At 41.2% G+C, this 21,793-nt stretch overlaps 1 protein-coding gene across 6 annotated transcripts in view; it reads left to right on the top strand.

Moving 5' to 3' along the window:
- Positions 1-21,793, top strand: part of ADAD1 (adenosine deaminase domain containing 1) — a 2,301,686-nt gene that overhangs the window by 704,946 nt on the left and 1,574,947 nt on the right. The window contains exon 1 of one of the 6 annotated variants that reach the window (XM_044061679.1): positions 6,812-6,907. The exons of the other annotated variants lie outside the window; for them this stretch is intronic. Within the exon in view, the coding sequence (XP_043917614.1) occupies positions 6,850-6,907 (58 nt within the window). The 5' untranslated portion in view covers positions 6,812-6,849. Of the gene's footprint in view, positions 1-6,811; positions 6,908-21,793 lie in introns of those variants that run through there. 6 annotated transcript variants of the gene reach the window in all.

Below are 21,793 nucleotides of genomic sequence, written 5' to 3'. Positions count from 1 at the left end.
CAACCGCATTGGGATCCAGGATGATCCTCATTGCCCCTTACTGGCCTTGACAAATTTGGTTCCCATTCCTACATCGTCACCTGCTGGAGCAGCCCTGGAATCTGGACCCAGTGCCAGACCTCTTGATCCATCAGTCGGGTGGGCTGCACCAATCCCTTCAGTCTCTCAACCTCACAGCTTGGTTGCTCCACTTCCAACCTTAGCCAGGCTTCCACACATTTCTCAGCCAGTGTGTGAAATCATCCTTTCTTCGCACAAATCTACTACCAGAAAGACTTATGCTAGTAAGTGGAAACGTTTCTCTTTCTGGGCAGAGGCTAGAAATATAGACCCCTTTACAGCCCCTGTCCATAAAGTTCTAGATTTTTTGGCAGAACTTTTTCGAGCAGGTTCCTCATCTGCCACCATTAGAGTCCAGTTGGCTGCTATCGCTAATTTCCACGCTGGCCTGTCAGAGACCAGCATCCTGTCCCACAAACTTTGTAAAGCTTTTCTTAAAGGGACTATTTTACTTAGGCCCCGGTTAAAGATTCCCCGCCTCCGTGGGACTTGAACCTGATATTAACTTCATTGATTCTCCCTCCTTTTGAACCTGCGGCTTCCTGTTCCTTAAAATTACTCTCCTGGAAGACTCTCTTCTTAGTAGCCATCACCTCAGCTAGAAGAGTGTCGGACCTTCAAGCCCTCTGTATTTGTCCTCCTTATCTTGTTTTTCACAAAGATAGAATTTCACTCAGGCTAATCCTTCCTTTTTACCCAGAATACTTTCCGAGACAAATCTGAATCAGGCTATTGATCTTCCTGTTTTTTTTTTTCCTAACTATTCGAACAGAGCTGAACAAAAGTTGCACTATTTTGACGTTCACAAGCAATTACGTTTTTATTTGGATAGGACTAAACAAACAAGAAAATCGGACCAACTCTTCCTGTCCTATGCTGAGAGCAAGCAGGGCCTGCCAGTTTCTAAAGTAACCTTATCCAGGTGGTTGGCCTCTATTATTACTTTGATTTACCAACTGAGACATAAAGAACTCCCTACAAAACCAAAAGCTCATTCCACCAGAGCATTAGCTATGTCGGTAGCTTTTCAGGCAAGACTTCCAATGGAATCCATTTGTGCTGCAGCCACATGGGCCACTCCTCATACTTTCATTTCACATTACAAGTTGGATATGGCCTCCAGGAGTCGAGCTGATTTTGGTTCCACTGTGCTCAAGAGTCTGTTCCGATGAGCCTCCCAGGGCTAAGGTGCTAGGGACGCTGTCCCATCCAGCAAGAATTGAAGGCGAGATAGACAACTTAACATTAAGAAGTTATGTACCTACCATAACGTTCCATGTTAGTTGTCTTCTTCTCGCCTTCTTTCTTGTGTCCCACCCTCCATCCCTCTAGCCTGGACAGACCGAGAAGAATCCCCTTTGAGGCCTTCTTCCTCTGGTTGACTCTTCTAGGTTACGTCCTCCTCTGTTTTTAGCACTGTAGGTAAACCTGGTAGTGGGGACAGGTGTCTCCATGGTGTTAGCTCTACCAAACGAGATCTGGGTATCTGTCGCCTAGCATTGTGGGATATGGGGAAGCCTCGAGCCGGTAAATAGCTCTCAAGCTTTAGTAGAAGGCCGAGTCGGAGCCGAGGATCGGCTCTGAACCCATCCAGCAAGATAGAAGGCGCAAAGAAGACAACTAACATGGAACGTTATGGTAGGTACATAACTTCTTATTTTCATTCTTCACCTCTGGGCAGAAACCAGAGCAATAAAGGACATTTATGCATACAAATTCTGGCCATTAACTCTGGCCTTAAAACAATAGCAAAAAATGCCTTTGTCTAGACTGGCTGGAGCCGTGTTTACATCATACGGTCACAACAGGCTTTACTTGGTCAGTAGAGTGCACTGTTATTACATTTTTTCCAGTTCCACCTGTAACAATATTTTTACCATTTAAGACGACAAGCCTGTGGTTTACATTAATATTTACAGATGACAGAATTATCTATAAAATTCTATCTAGCTAGGCTGGCAGCCTTCACAGATGGTATCATTCTCAAAGGTCCCAAAGTTATTTTTCCTACTTCCTTACAATGCGAATACATCCAGATTTTGCATCGTGGCCACCCCAGGTTCGATTCTACCAAAAGGACAAGAGGACTAGTATTTTGGCCTTCTCTGTCAAAGGACATTGATAAAATGATTTCTTCTTCTTTTGTATGCAAAGTTCTAAGCTGCATTTGCAAAAAGAGTCACTTCATCTAAGCCAGATTCCTGAACTATCTTGGTCAACAGTAGCCTCTGACATATTCGAGTTGAACAATCAGCCATACTTTCTTTTGGTAGACTCTTATTCAAACTGGTTTGAAATTGATTTGCTATCTAACATCCAGTGTTGTTATTCTTAAGATGAAACGTCATTTCTCAGTCCATGGTAGTCCACACAAAGTTATTTCTGACAGTGGTACCCAGTTTATCAGTCAATTGTTTCAGAGATTTGCAAAAGAGTGGGATTTTATCCACGTTACTAGTAGTCCAGAATCCCCACAGTCAAATGACCTTGATTAACGTGCAGTACAGAGTGCAAAGCACTTACAGAGGTCAAAGTGTGACAGTACTGATATCTTCTTGAATTTACTTAATCTCAGAAATTTACCTCCTGACAACCTACTTCGCTCTCCTGCTCAGAGACTTTTATCTAGGCAAACCTGAACAACCTTGCCTGTCAGTTCTAGTTTGTTGGTGCGTAATGCTAAAAACAGAGCAATCAAAGCCCAGCTTTTTAAAAAGTGTTCTTTTCAGATGTCCTGCTGTGATAAAACGAACAGCTTTCTTAGTCCGTTTAAAGGAGGAGAGACATTGAGGATGCAAACAGCAAAAGGCTTTGAACGATTTGGTCAGGTGAGAGGTATATGTGCCGAGGCAAGATCCTACTTAGTAGAATCTGAAGGTATAGAATACAAGAGAAACTGCTTCCTGTAATAGAAACAATATTGCAGCATCATACATGTGATTCAGACTCTAGATCTCAGAGCAACCCTGACAGTGTTCTTAAAGAACATGTCTCCATATCCATTTCCGTTCCTGATGATGTCTCAGTTGTCCCCAAAGATGAACATTCCTTGAAGACCGTCTCCGATGCTAGATCCAATTTTGAATATGTTACACACTCGGGTCATATTTTTTAGATTTAGTGTGAAATACACAGCAACCTGGACATGATTGTTTTGTGTCTGATTTTGTATGATTGCATGTCAAAGAATTAGTTCTGTATAATTGCATGTCAGAAGATAATTTCTGTATAATTGCATGTCATTGAATACTGTCATTTGATTTGTGAGCTATTTCTCATAGAGGGAGAATGTAGAACAGTGTGTGTAAAAGTTTAGCAATGGATGATGTCTTCCTGTTGCTTCCTTGTAGCAACACATTCCTGGGATGTTGCGTGTAGTAGTAGACAGGTTGAACAGGTGTATCCTATTACCTCACAAGTGGTCTATCAAATGGTGCCAACAGAAATTTTCAGCCCCTAGGGCCAACCTTGCTACATCCTCTTACCTCAACAAGTGTAACAGTTACTTTGCCCTCATCCTTCCACAAGGACAGTCAGCAAGATTTGGTCTAGTCCCACTTGGCCACCAGATCTCCTCTATGCATTCCCACAGTACCTCTCAAAAAAATTCATAGAGAAAGCTGTAAGGTGCAAGACCAAGGTGATTGTAATTCTCCTGTTCTGGCCCTTGCGGGTTTGGTTTACTTTTCTTTGGTCTCATTTGCTACACCCTCCATGGGTACTGGGATCCTATTCTGAATCTTCTGTCACCCATTTGCAATGCCTGTACTGGACCGACAGGCCCTAAAGTTAACCACATGGTTTCTCAATTTTAATGATAACCAGTGATGTCAGGCTGTCTTCAGCAGTACATATAACTTCCTCTTAAAAACAGTCAACCAAAAAGATTTAAGAATGTACGTAGAAAAGATTTTCTATTTGAGCATCATTAAAAGGATTGAGACTTTTTTCTGCTTCTCTCTCATCGATAGTGGAATTTCTTTCAGATCTTTTTCACCAAGGTTCTAGGTTTTATATCATCAAATTTTAAATGGCTTCTGTTTCATTTTTTCACTTAGGCTATTACAGCTCTTCTTTGCTTCTCTTAGGATATTGTTCCTCTGTGGGATGTCACTTTGTTACTTCAGTCATTAACTCTAAAAACTTTTGAGCCTGTAGCATCAGCTGACTTGAAATTTGTTTCTTGGAAAAATTGTCTTCCTGATTGCCATAACTATTTTCCTGATTGCTGTTACCTCACGTAGATGAGTTTCAGAATTTCAAGTGCTTTAATGCAAAAGCCGCCTTTTCTCATCTTCCAGAAAGACACTGTCATTGTGAACAAAACCCTACCTTTCTCCTCAAAGTCCCATCTGAAGCAAATTTAAATTAGTCCATTGATTTCCCAGTTTTCCTGCAGTTACTGTAATGGAGGACAGATGCTTCATACATTAGATGTTCACAGACAAGTCTGATTTTACCAAGGATATCATAACGTTAGATTAACTACTTGTCTCTTTTCCAAAAGCAAATTGGGAATGTGTCGGGTCACACTTTCTCGGTGTCTGGAAGACTGCATTTCCTTTGTTTATAAAACTCTAGGTTTGTCCCTACACTCAAAACGAAAATCTCAGTCCACTAAAGCAATTGCCACCCCTTTGGTAGTCATGAAAAAAGTTCCTCTTGATGACTTTTGAGGAGAGGTAGCTTGGTCAACAGTTCATACGTTCAGGTTTTACATTTGTACCATCTTTTAAGCATGACATTGGTAAGGTTTTGATTAATTTAAAACTTTACACTAGATTATTGAATTAAAAAAAAATTTTCTCCAACAATAATGATTGTACAAATGATTCCTGTTGTTTTACGCTTAAGCGTAGTAGTACATTCATACCACCACATAATCCTATGATATATATTTTTGAGAAACTTTGTGAGAGATTAGGAGAGTTTTAAAGAATGACATATTTACAGCACAGAATCTCACCCCGGCAGAAATGTTTTGTCTTAAAGAGTTAACTATGTCTGGGAAATATAGAGTAATGAAACCAGACAAGGGAGGTGGTGTGGTAATCATGGCAAACACTGACTATTATAACAAAATGACTATCATGCTTAGTGATAGTAATACATACAAAAGAGTGACTAAATACAAAATGTTTAAGGCATATACCAAGGTGGATTGGTTATTATATGAATTCCTAATGGATGGAACTATAAATAAAGAAGAATATTCTTATTTATCTGTTGAGTTTCCTACTACTCCATCCATTTTTGGAATTCCAAAGATACATAGAGACATTTACAATCCACCCTTTAGGCCTATAGTGTCAGCTAGGGGATCGAAAACTGAGGCTATAGAATCCTATATAGACATTCACTGTAAGGAGACACTTAAAAATTTACCTCATATACTAAAAGACTCCTGGCATTGTTTAGACCTTGTTAGACAATGTATGGCCAATTTGGGCCCTAATGTTATCATGGCTACTGTTGATGTTGTGAATCCTTTTACTGTTATTCCTCACACACAAGGCCTGGAGATGTTTGAGGCTAGTTTATTAAAACACAGTGGCGTGAATGTCTCAAAATGTAGACTTTTGGCTGAATTGATGGAAATTGTATTGGAAAATAATTTTATATACATGAATGGGGAGTACTATAGACAAAGTACAGGTGTGGCCATGGGGGCCAGATGTGCACCAATCTATGCTAATTTGGTGCTAGCCAATTGGGAGACAGAGTTGGTCTTTACATCAACATATTGGTCCAAAATTGCCTTATATTTGCGATACCTTGATGATATTCTCATTTTTTGGGTGGGCAATAAAGATGAATTTGTAGAATTTACACAGTTTTTAGGAAGGACATCTGGTTTCTTAGAATTTACTAGTAAAATCTATGACAACAACTGTGAATATCTTGATATTGATTTTTCATATATTAATGATGAAATGCATTCTAACATTTTCAGAAAGAATACGTTTTCAAATTCTTTTTTACATTTTAATAGCTGCCACCCTTTTTATCAAAAGAAGAATTTGATTAAAGGGCAGATGGGTAAGGCTGTCAAGAATCATTAGTGACGGTAATACATTTTATTCAGAATTCAGAAATTGAAAAACTATCGGACATGTTTCTTGACAGGGGATATCCCAATGAACTTATTTGTAACATTAAAAGGGAGATCTATACCAAAAGACACTTGACATGTAGACCCATCATCAAATTTGGATGTGACAATACATTGAGTACTAATACTAACATATCTAGCAACGATACTTTTGTTTTGCCATACAATGATGCATCTCTTCACATTAACATTATTCATGAGACTTGGACAAGTGTTTTTACTAACAATGCTGAGTTGACGGAGGTCATTGGTAGTTATCCCAAGATTACTTTCAGCAGAGGGAGGAATTTGAAGGAAATTTATGAGATGAACACCAATAATGATGTTTTTAAAATGTCAAAAATGAATAAGTGCGGATCCTGTCACACATGCAAATATATTAATGATGGTCCATATGTTGCTGTTTCTAACTTTGGCAAAACAATTAGATGCCCAGGATATTGTAATTGTAATTCCAAGATGTTTGTCTACTTAGCAACATGTTCAGCATTTTATGTTGGGAAGACCATTAGGAAGTTAAGAGAACGCATTGTTGAACATGTTAGAGACATCAAAAAACATAAAAATACTAGTTCTTTATATACACATAGTTCTAGATGTCCCAATTTTAAGAGGGTTTTTTTTTTATTATAGACAGAATCCCCCACAATATACACAAGGGTGGTGATGAGAAGACCATGTTGGAGGCCAAGGAATGTCTCTGGCAACTTAGACTAATTGCCTGTACCTTGCCAGGTATTAATGATCATGTTTCAATATCTAGTGTATTGAAACTTAAATCACGTTTTATTTGAACCACTTCATATATTTATAAATGATGGATTTAACATATTTATATTATGTATTTATTTAATCTATTATGTATTTATTTTATTAATCATCTTGAAACATATTTAGGATATATTTATGACATCCGTTATTTTATTGTTAATTGTTAATATATGTTTTAGTAACACTTTTTGCACACTAACACTAATATTGTTTGTAACATGAACAGTTATTTATATTACATGTACATCTATAGTGTAGTTTTTCAGTTTAACTTATTATTTTTTTCACATCTTTTTCATTCAGGAGTGTTATGAATTTTTATAAATTCAGTATCCTTATACACATTGTATACTGATTTTTATATTAATTTGTTAAAATCATTTTAAGAGTAAGTTATATATTCAACAAATTAATTAACCAATCAAGGATTGTGTATATAAGGGATGGCCAAGTTCTGTGTATTCAGTACTCTGATGATGCCCTGAAGTTGTTGGATGAAAGCGCTTAGTACCTACAATTTGTTCGCTGTATTTATTGTTTTATTGTTTTAATAAACCAGTCTTTTACGTTTTGCTGTGTGGCTTTTAATTTTACAGTTTTGCCTTTTTTCATACGTTCATATTTCATTACATCCAGTTTGTAATGACATACCTTGATGTGTCATTACAAATTGGATGTAACATCTAGACTCACGCATCCATTGGCTTTGGCGTTCTCAAGAATGTCCTTATTTGATGCCACCCAAGTCCTATGTAGGTAGCTTGGGAATCTGAAACATTGAAATGGATGAAAATAGACCACATCGGATACGAACGTTATTTACTTACCAGAACAGATCTGTGTTGTCTCATTTTCATCTGGTTCTACATCCCTCCCAAATTGCAATCTACAAACTTCTGGTGCTCGTGTAGGCCTCGACTAAGAGGTCACCTTATCAAGCTTAACATTCTTAAGTTATTTTATTCCATGAGAGTTTTTAGTCTTGGATAGTTTCTCTATGATTAGAAGTAGTCAGCAAATGTGATCTGAGGTAGTTTAGACAATAGTAGGGAATTGTGGGTAAGGGAAGAGTCAGAGTCTTGTATCCAAAGCTTTGGGAGAAGGATCAGAGATTGGATCTGATCAGGTCCAACAACCCATATGTTGAACCAGATGAAAATGAGAACTTGGATCTCTCCGTATGGTAAGTACATAACTTTCATTTACACCTGCTGTGGATTTGCACAGTGAACTCCATTTTTACTTCTACAGCACTAAGATGATGAGAAAGACTGACCAATTGTTTGTTTTCCTTTTTCACAGACAAATTGGAAAAGGGGGCATCTAAAAGGACTCTTTCTTGATGGTTATCTGATTGTATATCATTGTTCTACAAAGAGAAAGGGTTTCAAACCTCCTAAAGTTCACTCAACTACATAAGTGGCTACCTCAATGATCTTTTTCTCCGGTGCATCCCTTGGCAACATTTATGCTGCAGCTGCTTGGTCCCATGTCCATACCTTAATTTCTTGTTACAAGTTGGATTTACATTGAATGTCTAGAACTTCTTTTGGTTTGGTTGTCCTTCTGAATATTGTTACTTGAGGCTTCCCAAGATTGATAGTAGCAAAGGACTGTATCCCATGCATTGAGTATGGATTGAAGAAACATCATCAGGTATGAAAGTGATGTACTTTACATAACAATAGATCTGTGGTGTTGCTTCCATCCCATCTCAACTTCTCTCCCCTTTTGTTTTGTTTTACTCTTGGCTCCTGTAGTGACCAGATCACCTTTGCTTTGGTCAGGTACTATTCAAGCTCTAGATCTGGAAGTTGAATATTATATGAGGATCTGATGTTGTCTTTTCCGTTCTGGTTTAGCCTGTGAGTTGTCTTACCTGATTCTGATCTGAGAGTGGACATTTCCAAAAGACTTCAGCCCTCAAGCTCCGCCTCCTGTACCCATAAACACTTTGCTGTGTGCAGAGTTACTCGAGATCTTGTTTGCTGCCTCCCAGGTTAGCAGCTTGATTTCAAGCTCTGCTGGGTGTATCCTTTTTGAGTGCCTTTGTGCCTTTCTTTTCATCACCCTTTTTCCTGTACCCTAGTTTCCTCGTAATAGATACCGTGTTATTGTAGCTCTCTAGTTGGTAAGGTTAGGTAGTGTAGGATTAGCATTTAGTGTAGTGTTCACATGATTTTCCTACCTTGTTGTTTGTAGTTTCTTTATAGTTTTTTTTTTTTCTAGTGATAGTGTTGTAGTGTAATTTTTGTATAGTTTGTTTCTACCCCTTATAGTTGGGCAGTTTCTTCTTTGGTGTGTTATATGTTAACTTGTGTGCATGGTTAAGAGATTTAAGAAGTATGTGTAATGTGGCTGCTCCCTCCCTCCCCAAGACTTACATGATCGGTGTGTATATTGTTTCGGGGCCACTCATCTGGAAAACCAATGCGTCATTTGTGACAGCTTTGGGTAAAGGGCTATTAATAACTGTTGGGCCAAGCTGGTTCTGAAAGGTCTTTTACTTGCACTGGATGCTAATTCCTTCTCTGCTCCAACTAGTAAACATAATAATGATTGGGGTCAGAAGTAGGAGACTAAGGACCCCCAAATCATCTAAGGAGGATTGCAGATGTGTGACTCCCCCTACTCTTAGCCAGCTGGATCCAAAAATCCAAAGGTCTTTGGTTCCTCTGGCTGTCTCTGCACCACCCTGTGGTCTGATGACTCAGAGCTTTGGCTCTCAATAGTTCTGCTCCAGTATCTGAGGTAGGGCAGGTGGGACAGTCTCTGGAGTCCAGTGTACCTTTGGAGTCTTTGGAACCCAGGGGTGCAGGCTCCAGACGCCCTGATTTAGTCTTTGCCTTTGTTGTAGAAAGGACATTCTGTCACCCAGAGATGGAGTGGTCGGCGACAACCGGAATCCCTCCTCCCTTGTCATCTGTACCTGTGGACTTTCACCAGCTTACTGTAGGGCAGCCCATTCCAATTGAGCTCTAGACTACCCTGCCCACAGGGCCCCTTGCTTCTTGCACTTTTCTCTGTCTAACCCCCCCCCCCCTTGTGGGAATGCCGGGGTAAGAGGTGGTGCAAGAAGAAACACCTGGATTCCTCAGAGAAATTCCTCAGCAAGGCTACTGACCCCAAGGAAGGAGAGGGGTCCCCATAATAGCCCCCTCCCGCGAAGATGTCTTTTATTTTTTTTTGTTGTGACTTCATGGAGCTGCTTTGCCAGCATCGGAGTTGGACAGCCGAAGCCCCATGTCTAGAGGAGTGTGTATTTCTGGAGGCTTTTGGTGTGGGCCCGCCAAATCCTGGGTGGATCTTCCTCCAGTTGCGCCATTGACTTAGTGTCTTGGAGAGGAAACCAGAGTACGTGGAGGAAACCCACACAAACACAGGGAGGGCATGCAGACTTCGCACAGAAGGCACCTCAGCTTAGAATCGTACCGGAGAACCTCTTGCTGTGAGGCGACAACGCTTCCACTGCGCCGTCCAAATGTTGCAAAACATTCATTGTTTGAATCTGATGAGGTCATCAGATATGTATGCAGTCCCACAATTGCAGATCTCTGTGTATAATCCATTTTGCAGAGACGCATATCTTTTTTTAGAGCATGGGATATGTAATTTTGGTATACACTGATTTTTGTATATTAAGTTGTGAAGCATTTTTTCTTATTTCTATGTCCAACTGGTCTATTTTTGGGGCCAGTCAGTCACAACAAAACTGTAAGGTAAAACAAGAAGAGCAAACTGGTTTATAGCTTGGACTTTATTCCTCAGTGTCAAGGCTGTTTTCAGTACTAATTTTAGGCTTCTGAAGTATTCCTTATTGCTGTACATTTGAACTTCTTACTGTTTCTTTTAAATTTTCTACTCATTCAGCATCATTATGTTTCACATGGACTTTATAAATATTTTTCCAAAATGACTCTCTCCTTTTGTGAGGGTTGTTGTATTTCTTTTGCTTTGTTTCCCAGTCTTCAAACTTTTTGGGGGTCGTCACTGACTTTCTGATTTTGAACTTTTCCTTTATATTTATTTGCATATCTTTTCAGTCGTTATGCCTGTAGAGATATTTTTAGTGTAGTATTTGCAGTAGTGTATGATAGTTAGTGGTCTGTGCATTGCTTTTATCACGTCTATCTTTCCAAGTATTTTTGTTAATCTGTCCCCCCCCCCCCCACCTCCCAAGAGTTTTCTAACAGTGGCACTTCTTGTCTTAACTCATTCCTCCAATGGAACTCTGTAAATTTGCTCTGCGACTTCCAGTGGGCGGAGCTTAAGCTTTTTTTTTTTTTCCTCTTCAGATTTCAAACAAATATTCATATATGTGGAATCATGGGGCTTACTAAAGAAATGTAGATGTCAAACCTTTCAGCACAAACTGTTAGTAGTGGTAGTCGTTTTTAGATTTCAGGTCTTAACCTGGCTTTTATAAGTCACAGTAAATATAACAACTATTACTTTTATAATATGTGAAACAATTTCAGTATCTCAGCAACCACTCAATTTAAACACATACTGTCAGAAACATTTTGTTCAACCAGCTGAGAGCTTTCATATGAGGCTAAACAGTTCTGTCTGCGCTGCTTGGTTGTCGAGATATTTCGAGAAACATGAATGTATGACAATATAGATAAATATTATATGATCAAAATGTAATATCCCTTTACCTGAACTAGACAGAGGTCAAATATAATTGCAGTTGTGTTTTCCACTGTGTAAACTTTAAGATAAAGTATTCTAGTAAGTTGTATGTAGCATGGTTTTGGAATTATTAATGTAAATATGAACAAGGAATATTTGACACCTAGAGGTGTCAGTAGGATGTAACTGCAGAAACACCTGAAGGCATCACTAGGATGTACTGAGTTAATTACGTTGTAGTTTTCTCTGTTCAGTGCTTCCATGATGGCATTTTATTTTTCCCTTCCTTTTCCTTATTGCTCAGTAATATATCCTATTTACTTCTATTATATCACATGGCCTTCTGTTAATAGTCTTGATTACTGTGGGCATCTGTTTTATCAAACTTCTAACGTTTTGGGTCGTCTTAGTTTTTGTAATTTGTTTTTCTCATCAATCTTGATATGTCTGTCCATCTCTATTAAATCAATTAACTCTTCCCTTATATATTTAATTTTTAAACTGAGGGCACATTCTTTGCTATCTTTTTCATGTGGGCATTCTACAGAAAGATGTTCATAGTGTTACACTGCTGCAGTCATTACACTTGGGTTATCCTGCCGTCAGGTGGTCCCGTAGTCGGCCAGAGTTCCAAAGTCTTGGTCCGGCGTCGGTTGCTGTCGCTTCTTCCCTGACGTCAGTGCGCCAGGGGTATATAAGATGCATCCGACGACATTTTCTCCAGTCTTTCTTGCCGCGCGGTGCCCAAAGCAAAAGCAGTTCGCAAGTGCCAGTCGGCCGACTCCTGAGATTTTTCAAAGTCGAATTTCAGATCCGAAGTCTTCAATAAAGCCAAGTACCCTGTTGGGGAAACTTTTCTTGCCTCAGACCCATGTCAGAAAAAGTTAATAATTGTATTTCTTGTGGGAAGCAAATACCTCATAAGGACTTCCACTCTTACTGTATTCCATGCCTGGGCCCTGATCACGACGTCACTAGTTGTCGATTTTCTGCTAGATTTAACAAACGCACTATAAAACGACATTTTGATTTTGCTTTGCACTACTTTGGCCGAAGGTTCAATTATATACTATGCCATCGGATCAACCGACGACCGCAGTTCTGAAAAAACGCAAAGACAAGGATAAGGACAGGCATCTGAGGTCCAAAACCGACGACGAAGCCTCTTCTAGGCCAGTCGCCGGTTCTCAGTGAGGCGCTTTCGCAGCCCCTGACACCCGCTACCTCAGAGCCACAGGCCGCCTCCGACTCCCACGTGGAGACAACTAGGCCTCTGGAAACTCAAGGTATTGGGCCTATGGAAACTAATCCCTCAGATGGGTCCAGAGCCACTGAGCAGGCATCAGCTTCTGAGGGTTTTTTCAGACCTTCACAACTTACCATTAAAGCAACAGCCAAGACAAAAACACCATTAAAGACAAAGAAGCAAATACAGCATTCTCCTGGACAGTCCTCCATGCCTAAGAAACAGATGCTTAAAATGGCCGAAGACCTCATTACTCCAATCAGGGGTTCCTATCCCCCTCCTGAGAAAAGGCCTAGGCAGGATACAGACGGATTCCTCTGATCAGGGTTCCATTTCCTCTGATTCCTCTTCAGACCAGGGATACTCTCTACCCCCCTATGAGGACTCTGTTGCTGAAGAATCTATCCCTTCAGCCTCTCCTCCTGAGGATTATTCTTTTGGGGAAACCTTACATACCATGAGGGAGCATTTCCATTGGGAAAGTCAGGATTATTCAGAATCCAAGAAAAGGCTCAGGGACTTCCTTTTATTGCCTCAGCACAGGCCCCTGACTATTCCGCCTGTGTTAGATATTGTGGATGATGTGTTCTCTGAATCCAGCGTATCTCCTGATTCTTTGCCCCCTGCACCATCCAAGCCAGATAGGTATTATAGAGTCCCTGACTCTCACAAGCTTCTTTATAAAAACCCTTCTGCTGATCCAGAAACTATTTCCCAGGGTCCCAAAGGGGTTAAGGCTTCCATTGCAAAAAATCCAGTCCCCTCTGACATAGATTCCAGAGCATTGGATAGATGGGGGAAGAAAGTTTACACTTCTGCAACTTTAGCAGTAAGGGCTTTAAATTGTCAGTTTCACATGCTTAAGTACCAACAATAGTTAATGGCTCAGTTAAAACAGAAAATGCGTGCAAGCTCAGAAGCCCCTGACTATAAAGAAATGCAGGATTTATTGCATGCAGTTGAACAGGTGGGAAAACATACTCTGCAATGTGGTTTTGATTCCTTAGAGGCCTCTTGTAGAGCCGCAGTTACAGGTTCTGTGATTCAAAGACATGCTTGGTTAAAAGAACAGAGTTTACCTGACCATGTTAAGGCAAAATTATTGGATGCTCCTTTACAGCATGATACCTTGTTTGGTGTTAAGGCAGAAGAGGTGTTAAAGAAAATAGAGGATAAAGCTAAATCTATGCAAACAGTCAAAGATTTCTTACAGGTACAGCCACCTCGATTTAGCAGAAATTGGCCTACAAAGAATTGGTCCTTTTCAGTGTCAGACAGGCCACAGAGAGGCAGATACAGACGCCCAAGAGGCAGATCTCAACCCCAAGGCTCTAACAGACAATGACAGTGGGGTACCTCAACCCCAAAAGGAGGTGAGGACAAGTCTCAACCTTACAGGAAATGGTCCCAATGACTTCCCCCCTTCGTACGCCAAGCACTTCTGTTTTGGCAGCCCCCTTAGGGGGAAAACTAGCACTTTTTTCTCAAAATTGGCAATCACCCAAGTCAAATGGGTTCTGAATATTGTGTCTTAAGGTTACAGGTTCCACTTTCACACTTTACCAAGGCTAAAAGGAATGCCAAACCTGCTACAAAATCAATGGGCAGAGGCTCAAAAACAAATTTCAGCCCTCATGGACATAAGAGCTATTCAAAAAAGTACCACAGCAGGAACAAGGACAAGGATTTTACTCAAGACTATTCCTGGTCCCCAGAAAGGACAAAGGCTGGAGACCCATACTAGACCTTTCAACTCTAAATACTTACCTGGATGTTCCGAAATTCAAAATGACACTACAGCAGCTTCTTCTCATGCTGGGCAAGAAGGCTTGGCTTGTTACTCTGGACCTCAAAAAGGCATACCTGCATGTCCCTATCAGACAAAATTGCAGAAGATACCTCAGATTCAAAGCTGGTACAATGTACTACCAATTCTCTGCACTGCCCTTTGGCTTATTTACTGCTCCCAGGGTCTTTATAAAGTGCCTGGGACCAGTAATTGCATTTTGCAGACAAAAAGGAATTCAACTATATCCATACCTGGATGACTGCCTCATTCAAGCAGAGACAAAGGACATTCTTCTAAAGCATCTGGCGTTTGTAAAAAGGTTTATAATTTCACTAGGGTACACAGTAAACGAAAAGAAGTCAAAACTAGTGCCCTCACAGCAGATAATATTCCTGGGTGCCAGCTTAAATACAACGGCCCAGATGGCTTGCCTCACGCCAGACAAACAGGGACAACTGACTCAATATTTTCAATTACTGGCAAAGAAGTCCCATCTCCCTGCAAGAAAAATTCTGCAGGCCCTGGGATTCATGGCATCCTGCATACTACTAATTCCATATGCCAGACTGCATGTGAGGAAATTACAATGGTACCTAAAAAGTGTTTGGACTCAACACTCTCACAGATTAGAAGCAGTAATACCAATAATTCCCTGCCTACTACAGGAGTTTCGATGGTGGGCACAGGCATGTCACCTCAACAAGGGTCAGCCTTTCACTCTACCCACAACCAGGCAGACTCTAACAACAGATGCTTCGGATTACGCCTGGGGAGCACACATGGCAGGAAAATGTATTCAGGGCAAGTGGACCACAGACCAAATGCATCTTCACATCAATCAAAAAGAGATGTTGGCTGTTCAAAATGCCCTAACAGCTTTCAAGGACCTTCTGCATCCAGGACAATTATTATTAAGGACAGACAACACTACAGTAATGTGGTACATAAACAAGCAAGGGGGCACTCATTCTTATCCCCTATGCAGGCAATCCATGACCTTGTGGAACACAGCTCTAACTTATCAAGTTCATCTGCAAGCACAATTCCTGCCAGGAAAGAAAAATACTCTGGCAGATGATCTAAGCAGAAATATTGTGGACCGTCACGAATGGAAATTGAATCCACAAATCTTCAGCATGGTAACGCAAAAATGGGGATGCCCAGACATAGATCTTTTTGCCTTCCTACTGAATTGCCAACTACAAAAATTCTGCACAAGGACTTACACACACAAGCATGGAAAGTGGATGCTCTCTCGTTCAGCTGGAAAAGCCTAAAAGTGTATGCCTTCTCACCACTGCCTCTCCTTTCAAAGGTGCTCCTAAAAGCCAGACAAGAAAAAACACAGATGATCCTGATTGCTCCAGACTGGCCACGTCAGCACTGGTACCCAATCTTAAAGAGCTTAGCTCAAGGCCCACCATGGATTTTGCTTCAAATTTCACACCTTCTGACTCAACAAATCAATCAGATCCTGCACGGTCAGCTCAAAACCGTAAACCTGGCTGCATGACAGATTCATTAGTCAAACAGGCAACGCCTCTCTCTAAAGCTGTTATGGATGTCATTTTGGAGGCCAGGAGGCCTAGCACCAGGAAATCTTACTCAGAAAAATTGAAGAGATTCTGCGCCTGGAACCAGGCTCGAAGCCTTGACCCTCTTGTCCCAAACATTCCTCAGATTTTACAATACTTAACTGAGATGCTGGACAAAGGCCTATCCTTCTCATCAATTAAGATCCACGCCTCTGCCATTTCAGCACATTACAACACGGATCCTCCTTTATTCTCTCATCCCTTGCTAAAGCAGTACGTCAGAGGGGCTAAAAACATAAGACCGCCCCGGAGAGCACCAACACCAACTTGGGACCTTAATTTTGTTTTGGAAAAACTGACCCTGCCACCTTTTGAGCCAGTCAATACAGCCGATCTAAAATTTTTATCATGGAAAACAGCTCTGCTCCTGGCAGTAACTTCAGCACGAAGAGTCTCAGAGCTACAGGCATTAATGGCAGTGGAACCTTTTATTATTTTTCATCAGGACAGGGTTTCTTTAAGTACAAACCCTACCTTTATGCCAAAGGTAGTATCTAGTGTGGCTGTTAACCAAACCATCCATTTGCCAACTTTTTATCCAAACCCCCAGAATAAAGGGGAGAAACTTCTGCACTCTTTGGGCATACACAGGCAGCTACGCTTCTACTTGGACAAAACAAAAGCTTTCAGAAAAACTGAGCAACTGTTTGTAGCATATGCTGCAGGATCACAGGGCAAGGCTATCTCAAAGCAAACTATCTCCAAATGGATAGGACACTGTATTCGTTACTGCTACACACAGCATGGAAAATCAGTCCCTAATAACATTAGGCCAAATTCTACCAGAGCAACAGCCACTTCAACAACCTTTCTCAGAGGAGTACTAACCAAAGAAATTTTGGAGGCTGCAACTTGGAGTTCAGTGCACACCTTTACCAAGCATTACCACTTGCCTCTTTACTTTAAATCCAGAGCAGGATTTGCCACTGCAGTTCTGCAGGGCCTCATAGCCAATCCTAATTCTTTATAGACCAGCCACCCAACCTTAGCTTTGGGATTCTGCCCAAGTGTAATGACTGCAGCAGTGTAACACGATGAGCATAGTGCAGTTTTGTACCTACCATAAATGTAGATGTTAGAATGTTCACACTGCTGCAGTCCAGGTTGCCCTCCATCCCCTCTATCCTAGCTGGACTTATCTATACCTTTCTATCCTATACAACCTTTGTGGTGTATTTGCTTGTAACTGAAGGTATTGTTTTTATTTTATATGTATGTTTTATTAGCAATATGTATTGCCTACCTACTTGGGGGCACCTGACATCTGGGGCAAGAAAAACTGACGAAAATGGCGTCGGATGCATCTTATATACCCCTGACGCAATTACGTCAGGGAAGAAGCGACAGCAACCGACGCCGGACCAAGACTTTGGAACTCTGGCTGACTACGGGACCACCTGACGGCAGGATAACCCAAGTGTAATGACTGCAGCAGTGTGAACACTCGAGCATCTACATTTATGGTAGGAACAAAACTGTACTTTCCAGAACATCTTCCTGTGACATGCGCTCTTCAGCTGCATCCTGCGTCATCCATTCTTCCTTCATATGGGAACTCCTTGGCCCATCACTCCACAACATTGCCTGCACCAGAGTTGCCACTGTTTCCTTCTCCTTCCCTTGCTCTGCAACTCCAACTGATCTTTGGTACTGCGTGATTTGGTGGATCTTGGCTCCAGATAAGCAACTAACAATTATCTTTCAGCCTAGTAAGAGGGGCATCACTGTATCTTACAGTGGAGTCCCCCGTGATGAGAGTCCTACGAAGTGTGTTTGCTTGCCTTAGGGGGCTTAGTGTTTGGATCTCCACTGAGCGTGACAGTATGTGTGGTGTTAAAGTTTTTTCTGAGTGCCTTTGGGTTTGCTGAGACATAGGTTTGACAAAGGGTGGTCTAGGTGATCTTGTTTAGGAAGATTGCTTTTTAGTGCCTCAGCATATGCTATTCTGTGTGTGTTGTGTACATGATTTTAACAACCTGATGTGCACTTATATGCGAGTGTTTAGCCTCCAGAGTCATTTTGCAAGTACACATTTTGCATACTGTATCTGCTTCATTAAGGATTAAATGATTGTTAGTAAACATGACACAATTGCTACGTTGTCTCAAGATGCTCATTTCCACCAAGCTGGCTGCAGAGATGTTAGTAGATTTAATGCCATATTGTCCAGTCCTTTGAATGATGGGTTGCAAAGGGATGGTGTATTGCAGTTGGAAGGCTATTAATTGTGCTTTGTTGGTGCAGGCAACTAAAGGTTCTTTACTGGGGGAGATTATGCTAAACATAATGCATTTTACTAACTTTAATGTTTACACAATACTGAATTCTACAAAATCTGTAGGTAAACTGCTAGCTGGAACTCCCTTGCTGAAGGTGATTTCAAGACCGTCTCACAAACAGTAACGAGAGGAAGAACAATTCTTTTTTTTTTCCCAAAAAAAAACAGTGAAATGCACACACACACATATTGATCACTCAAAATAAATTAAGCAGGTATGATTTAGCAATCCAAGGTACTTAATTTTGGATGTAACTGCTATACAAGGAAAGCACTTCTGGAATGCAAGGTAGGACTCCATGCTTCGCTGAGCTCTAGGAAAATGAGCAGGATACAGTATGTTAAAGGAAGTTTACTCAAGAAGAATACTGATTTGCTGTGTGGGCACTCAGTATCATGAATCTGTAGATAAGAATGGATGGGAAGAGTACATAAATAGCTTATACAGCAGGCAGTAGCAATGAAAGAGGGAGGGGGGACTTTGGAAATCAGATTACTATAAAGAGTTGAGGCCAGAGACTGTCCTATTTTCAATGAACAAGCAGGATTGCTCGAGAGGCATCCATCCAGTCAAAGCTGATATTGGACCTCTTTCAGAAACTTTAGCTTAAGGTGTTAGTGGAGATGGAACAGACGCAGAATGCAACTTTAAGCAGAATATAAAAGTAGTGAAGCAGAAACTGGTCCAGAGATCATGCTGTCATTGCTGAATTTCTGCAACAGTTCAAGGCACCAGTCTATGCAGAAATTTATTAGTAATAGTTTTTATGAAAAAAATGCAGGAATAAATGACTAAGGATCAAACCTAGAAATAGTACATAGTCCTGCCTCAACTGTGAATTAAACTACAAGAATATGGCTCGGCAGGGTTTAAAGTATGAACGGATAGCTTTTACAGGTAATTCTACTTGTAGAAATAGAAATGCAGAATAATGTAGAAACACAATCCTCCCACGACTGCAAGTTATAATGCAAGACTAAGGTCCTAGAACATACTGAAAATGCAGACACACAACATTTTTGCCTAAAGCATGGGAAAAAAAGGCAGTATCATGAATCTGTAGATAAGAATGGATGGGAAGAGTACATAAATAGCTTATACAGCAGGCAGTAGCAATGAAAGAGGGAGGGGGGGGGACTTTGGAAATCAGATTACTATAAGGAGTTGAGTACAGGTAATTCTAGTCATTTATTCCTGAGGCAGAGCATTTATTGTGTTTTCTGTTCTGTCTGTGAAAAAAAACTTGAAAAAAAACAAAAAAATATTCTTGTTCTCCTAACTTTCCTGGCTAGTTTGTTCCAGTGATCAGATTTTGCTGTTCCCTGGGCTTTGTCTTGGTTCCTGTACTTCTCCATTTTCTTTGTTTGGTCAGGGGGAAGTTTCTTTACTCACCAGTGGGAGTGGGGAGTACTGAGCTCTGCCTGTTTGTCCTCAGAGGAGTGGTTTAAGATAGTAACTTGTAGTTCAGTGGCCATTTTGGGTCATTTCCTGCCTTTTCCAGCCCCCTGCTATAAAGCACACTTTAGCATGATTTAGCGCGGAGTTGCCACTAGAGCAGCATCGGGCAGCGCCAGTTTAACAAGGTTAAACTTTTTCTGGCTCCATAAAATCTGTTCTTCATTTTTTCCCTTAGAACTGCTCTACTAGTAACCTAAACAGCATATCCCTTGACTAAAAAGCGCAACACTTGTTCCTAAAAGTTTTTCTTTTTTTTTCTTCTCAAAAAAAAAAAAAAAGCTCAGCACTTGTCACTTCTATATTATACAAAGTCCCTCACTTGCGAACCCCCCCCCAGGAGTACCCACTTCCTTACTAAGTCCTCTCTTATTCAGTCTCATACCTAACTTCTTAATTTTTCTAGCATGTCGAAGGGCCTGATGCTGGCGTCCTCTCCTGCCCAGTTGGTGAATCTGGGAATATTGAGGCAATGTTACAATTGCCTCATGTACACAGACAACCCTCTCCTCCTCCCACATAACACAAATACTTGCGAGAGATGCAGCTATTTAGCCAAACTGGAGGCTGAGCTCTCTCAACTCAGGACTGGCAAGACCAGACAGGAGGAGAAGGCAACTACACACACCACAAAACCAGCCTCACATAATGCTACCACACCACTGAATCAAACACATAAACACACAAAGATATACTCGGAGGCTCTGAGCAAAAATTTACCTAAACAGCAGAGGCCTCCAAAGCAGACACCCAAACAACTGCTACCTCAAGACACCCCACAAGCAACACATAAACCACAAAATCAGTGTGCAAAGCAGTCACAGCCCTTAAGGCCAAATACAACACCAAACATACTTGTCATAGGTGACTCCATAGTCAGACACACTGATGTCCCACTCACCAGGTTGAACAAGGAGAGGGTCACAGTAAGCTGCCTATCGGGCGCTAGAATCCGCCACATAACACAAGCACTCGGGTCACTCAACGGCAAGTACAAATATGACACAGTCATTGTCCATGCTGGTGTGAACGACCTGAGACGTACCTCCCTGGACTACATGAAAAGAGACATAGAGGAGCTCTCTGATTATGTAGCCCAGGCAGGTATGACCCTGACCCTGAGCAGTATCCTTCCTTCACCAAGAATGATGCCACAATATAGAGACAAGATGATCAGCTTTAACAATTGGCTTAATGTCTGGTGTCATTCAAAGGGGATCCAGTGTCTGTCTGCCTGGGATGACATGCTTGACAAGCCACGCTGCTTCGCAAGGGACGGCTTGCACCTGTCACCCCTGGGATTCCGGATATTGGCTAAGGCTCTTGCCACCCCATAGTGCCTTTTTAGGCAAGGCTCAAATTCTAAACCTACCACCCTAGAAATCAAAAATGGGACGAAACTGAGGGTAATGCTGCTCAATGCCAGAAGTCTAAATCTCAAAATGCACACACTCGAGGCCCTTCTCAGTATGGAGAACATCGATGTCTGTGCTGTAACTGAAACTTGGTTCAAGGCTCCTGAGAGCACCCCGGCACTATTAGGTTTTACCTCATATCATGCGTTCCGGCCCCAAAACCCGGACCACACCACAAAAGGAGGGGGTGTATCCATATTCATAAAGGATACCCACACCTCCAGGTTGGTGGCAACGCACGAAGCTTCGGAAACCATCCAGGTGCAACTAACCATAGGCAAAACTGCTCTGCAAATTGTAGCATGCTACAGGCCACCCTCTCAAACTCAGGAACGCCACACAGCCTTCCTGAAGACACTGGAGGGTATAAATGCATCTCCAAACACCATCATATTGGGTGACGTCAACTACCCAAATATAGACTGGGAACATTACT

The sequence above is a fragment of the Protopterus annectens genome, chromosome 2.part0 (assembly GCF_019279795.1).
Source record: "Protopterus annectens isolate FY-2018-M chromosome 2.part0, PAN1.0, whole genome shotgun sequence".
Classification (NCBI taxonomy): Eukaryota; Metazoa; Chordata; order Ceratodontiformes; family Protopteridae; genus Protopterus; species Protopterus annectens.
The sequence above is the reverse complement of the archived record's forward strand: the minus strand, read 5'-3'. Positions and strand labels throughout refer to the sequence as shown.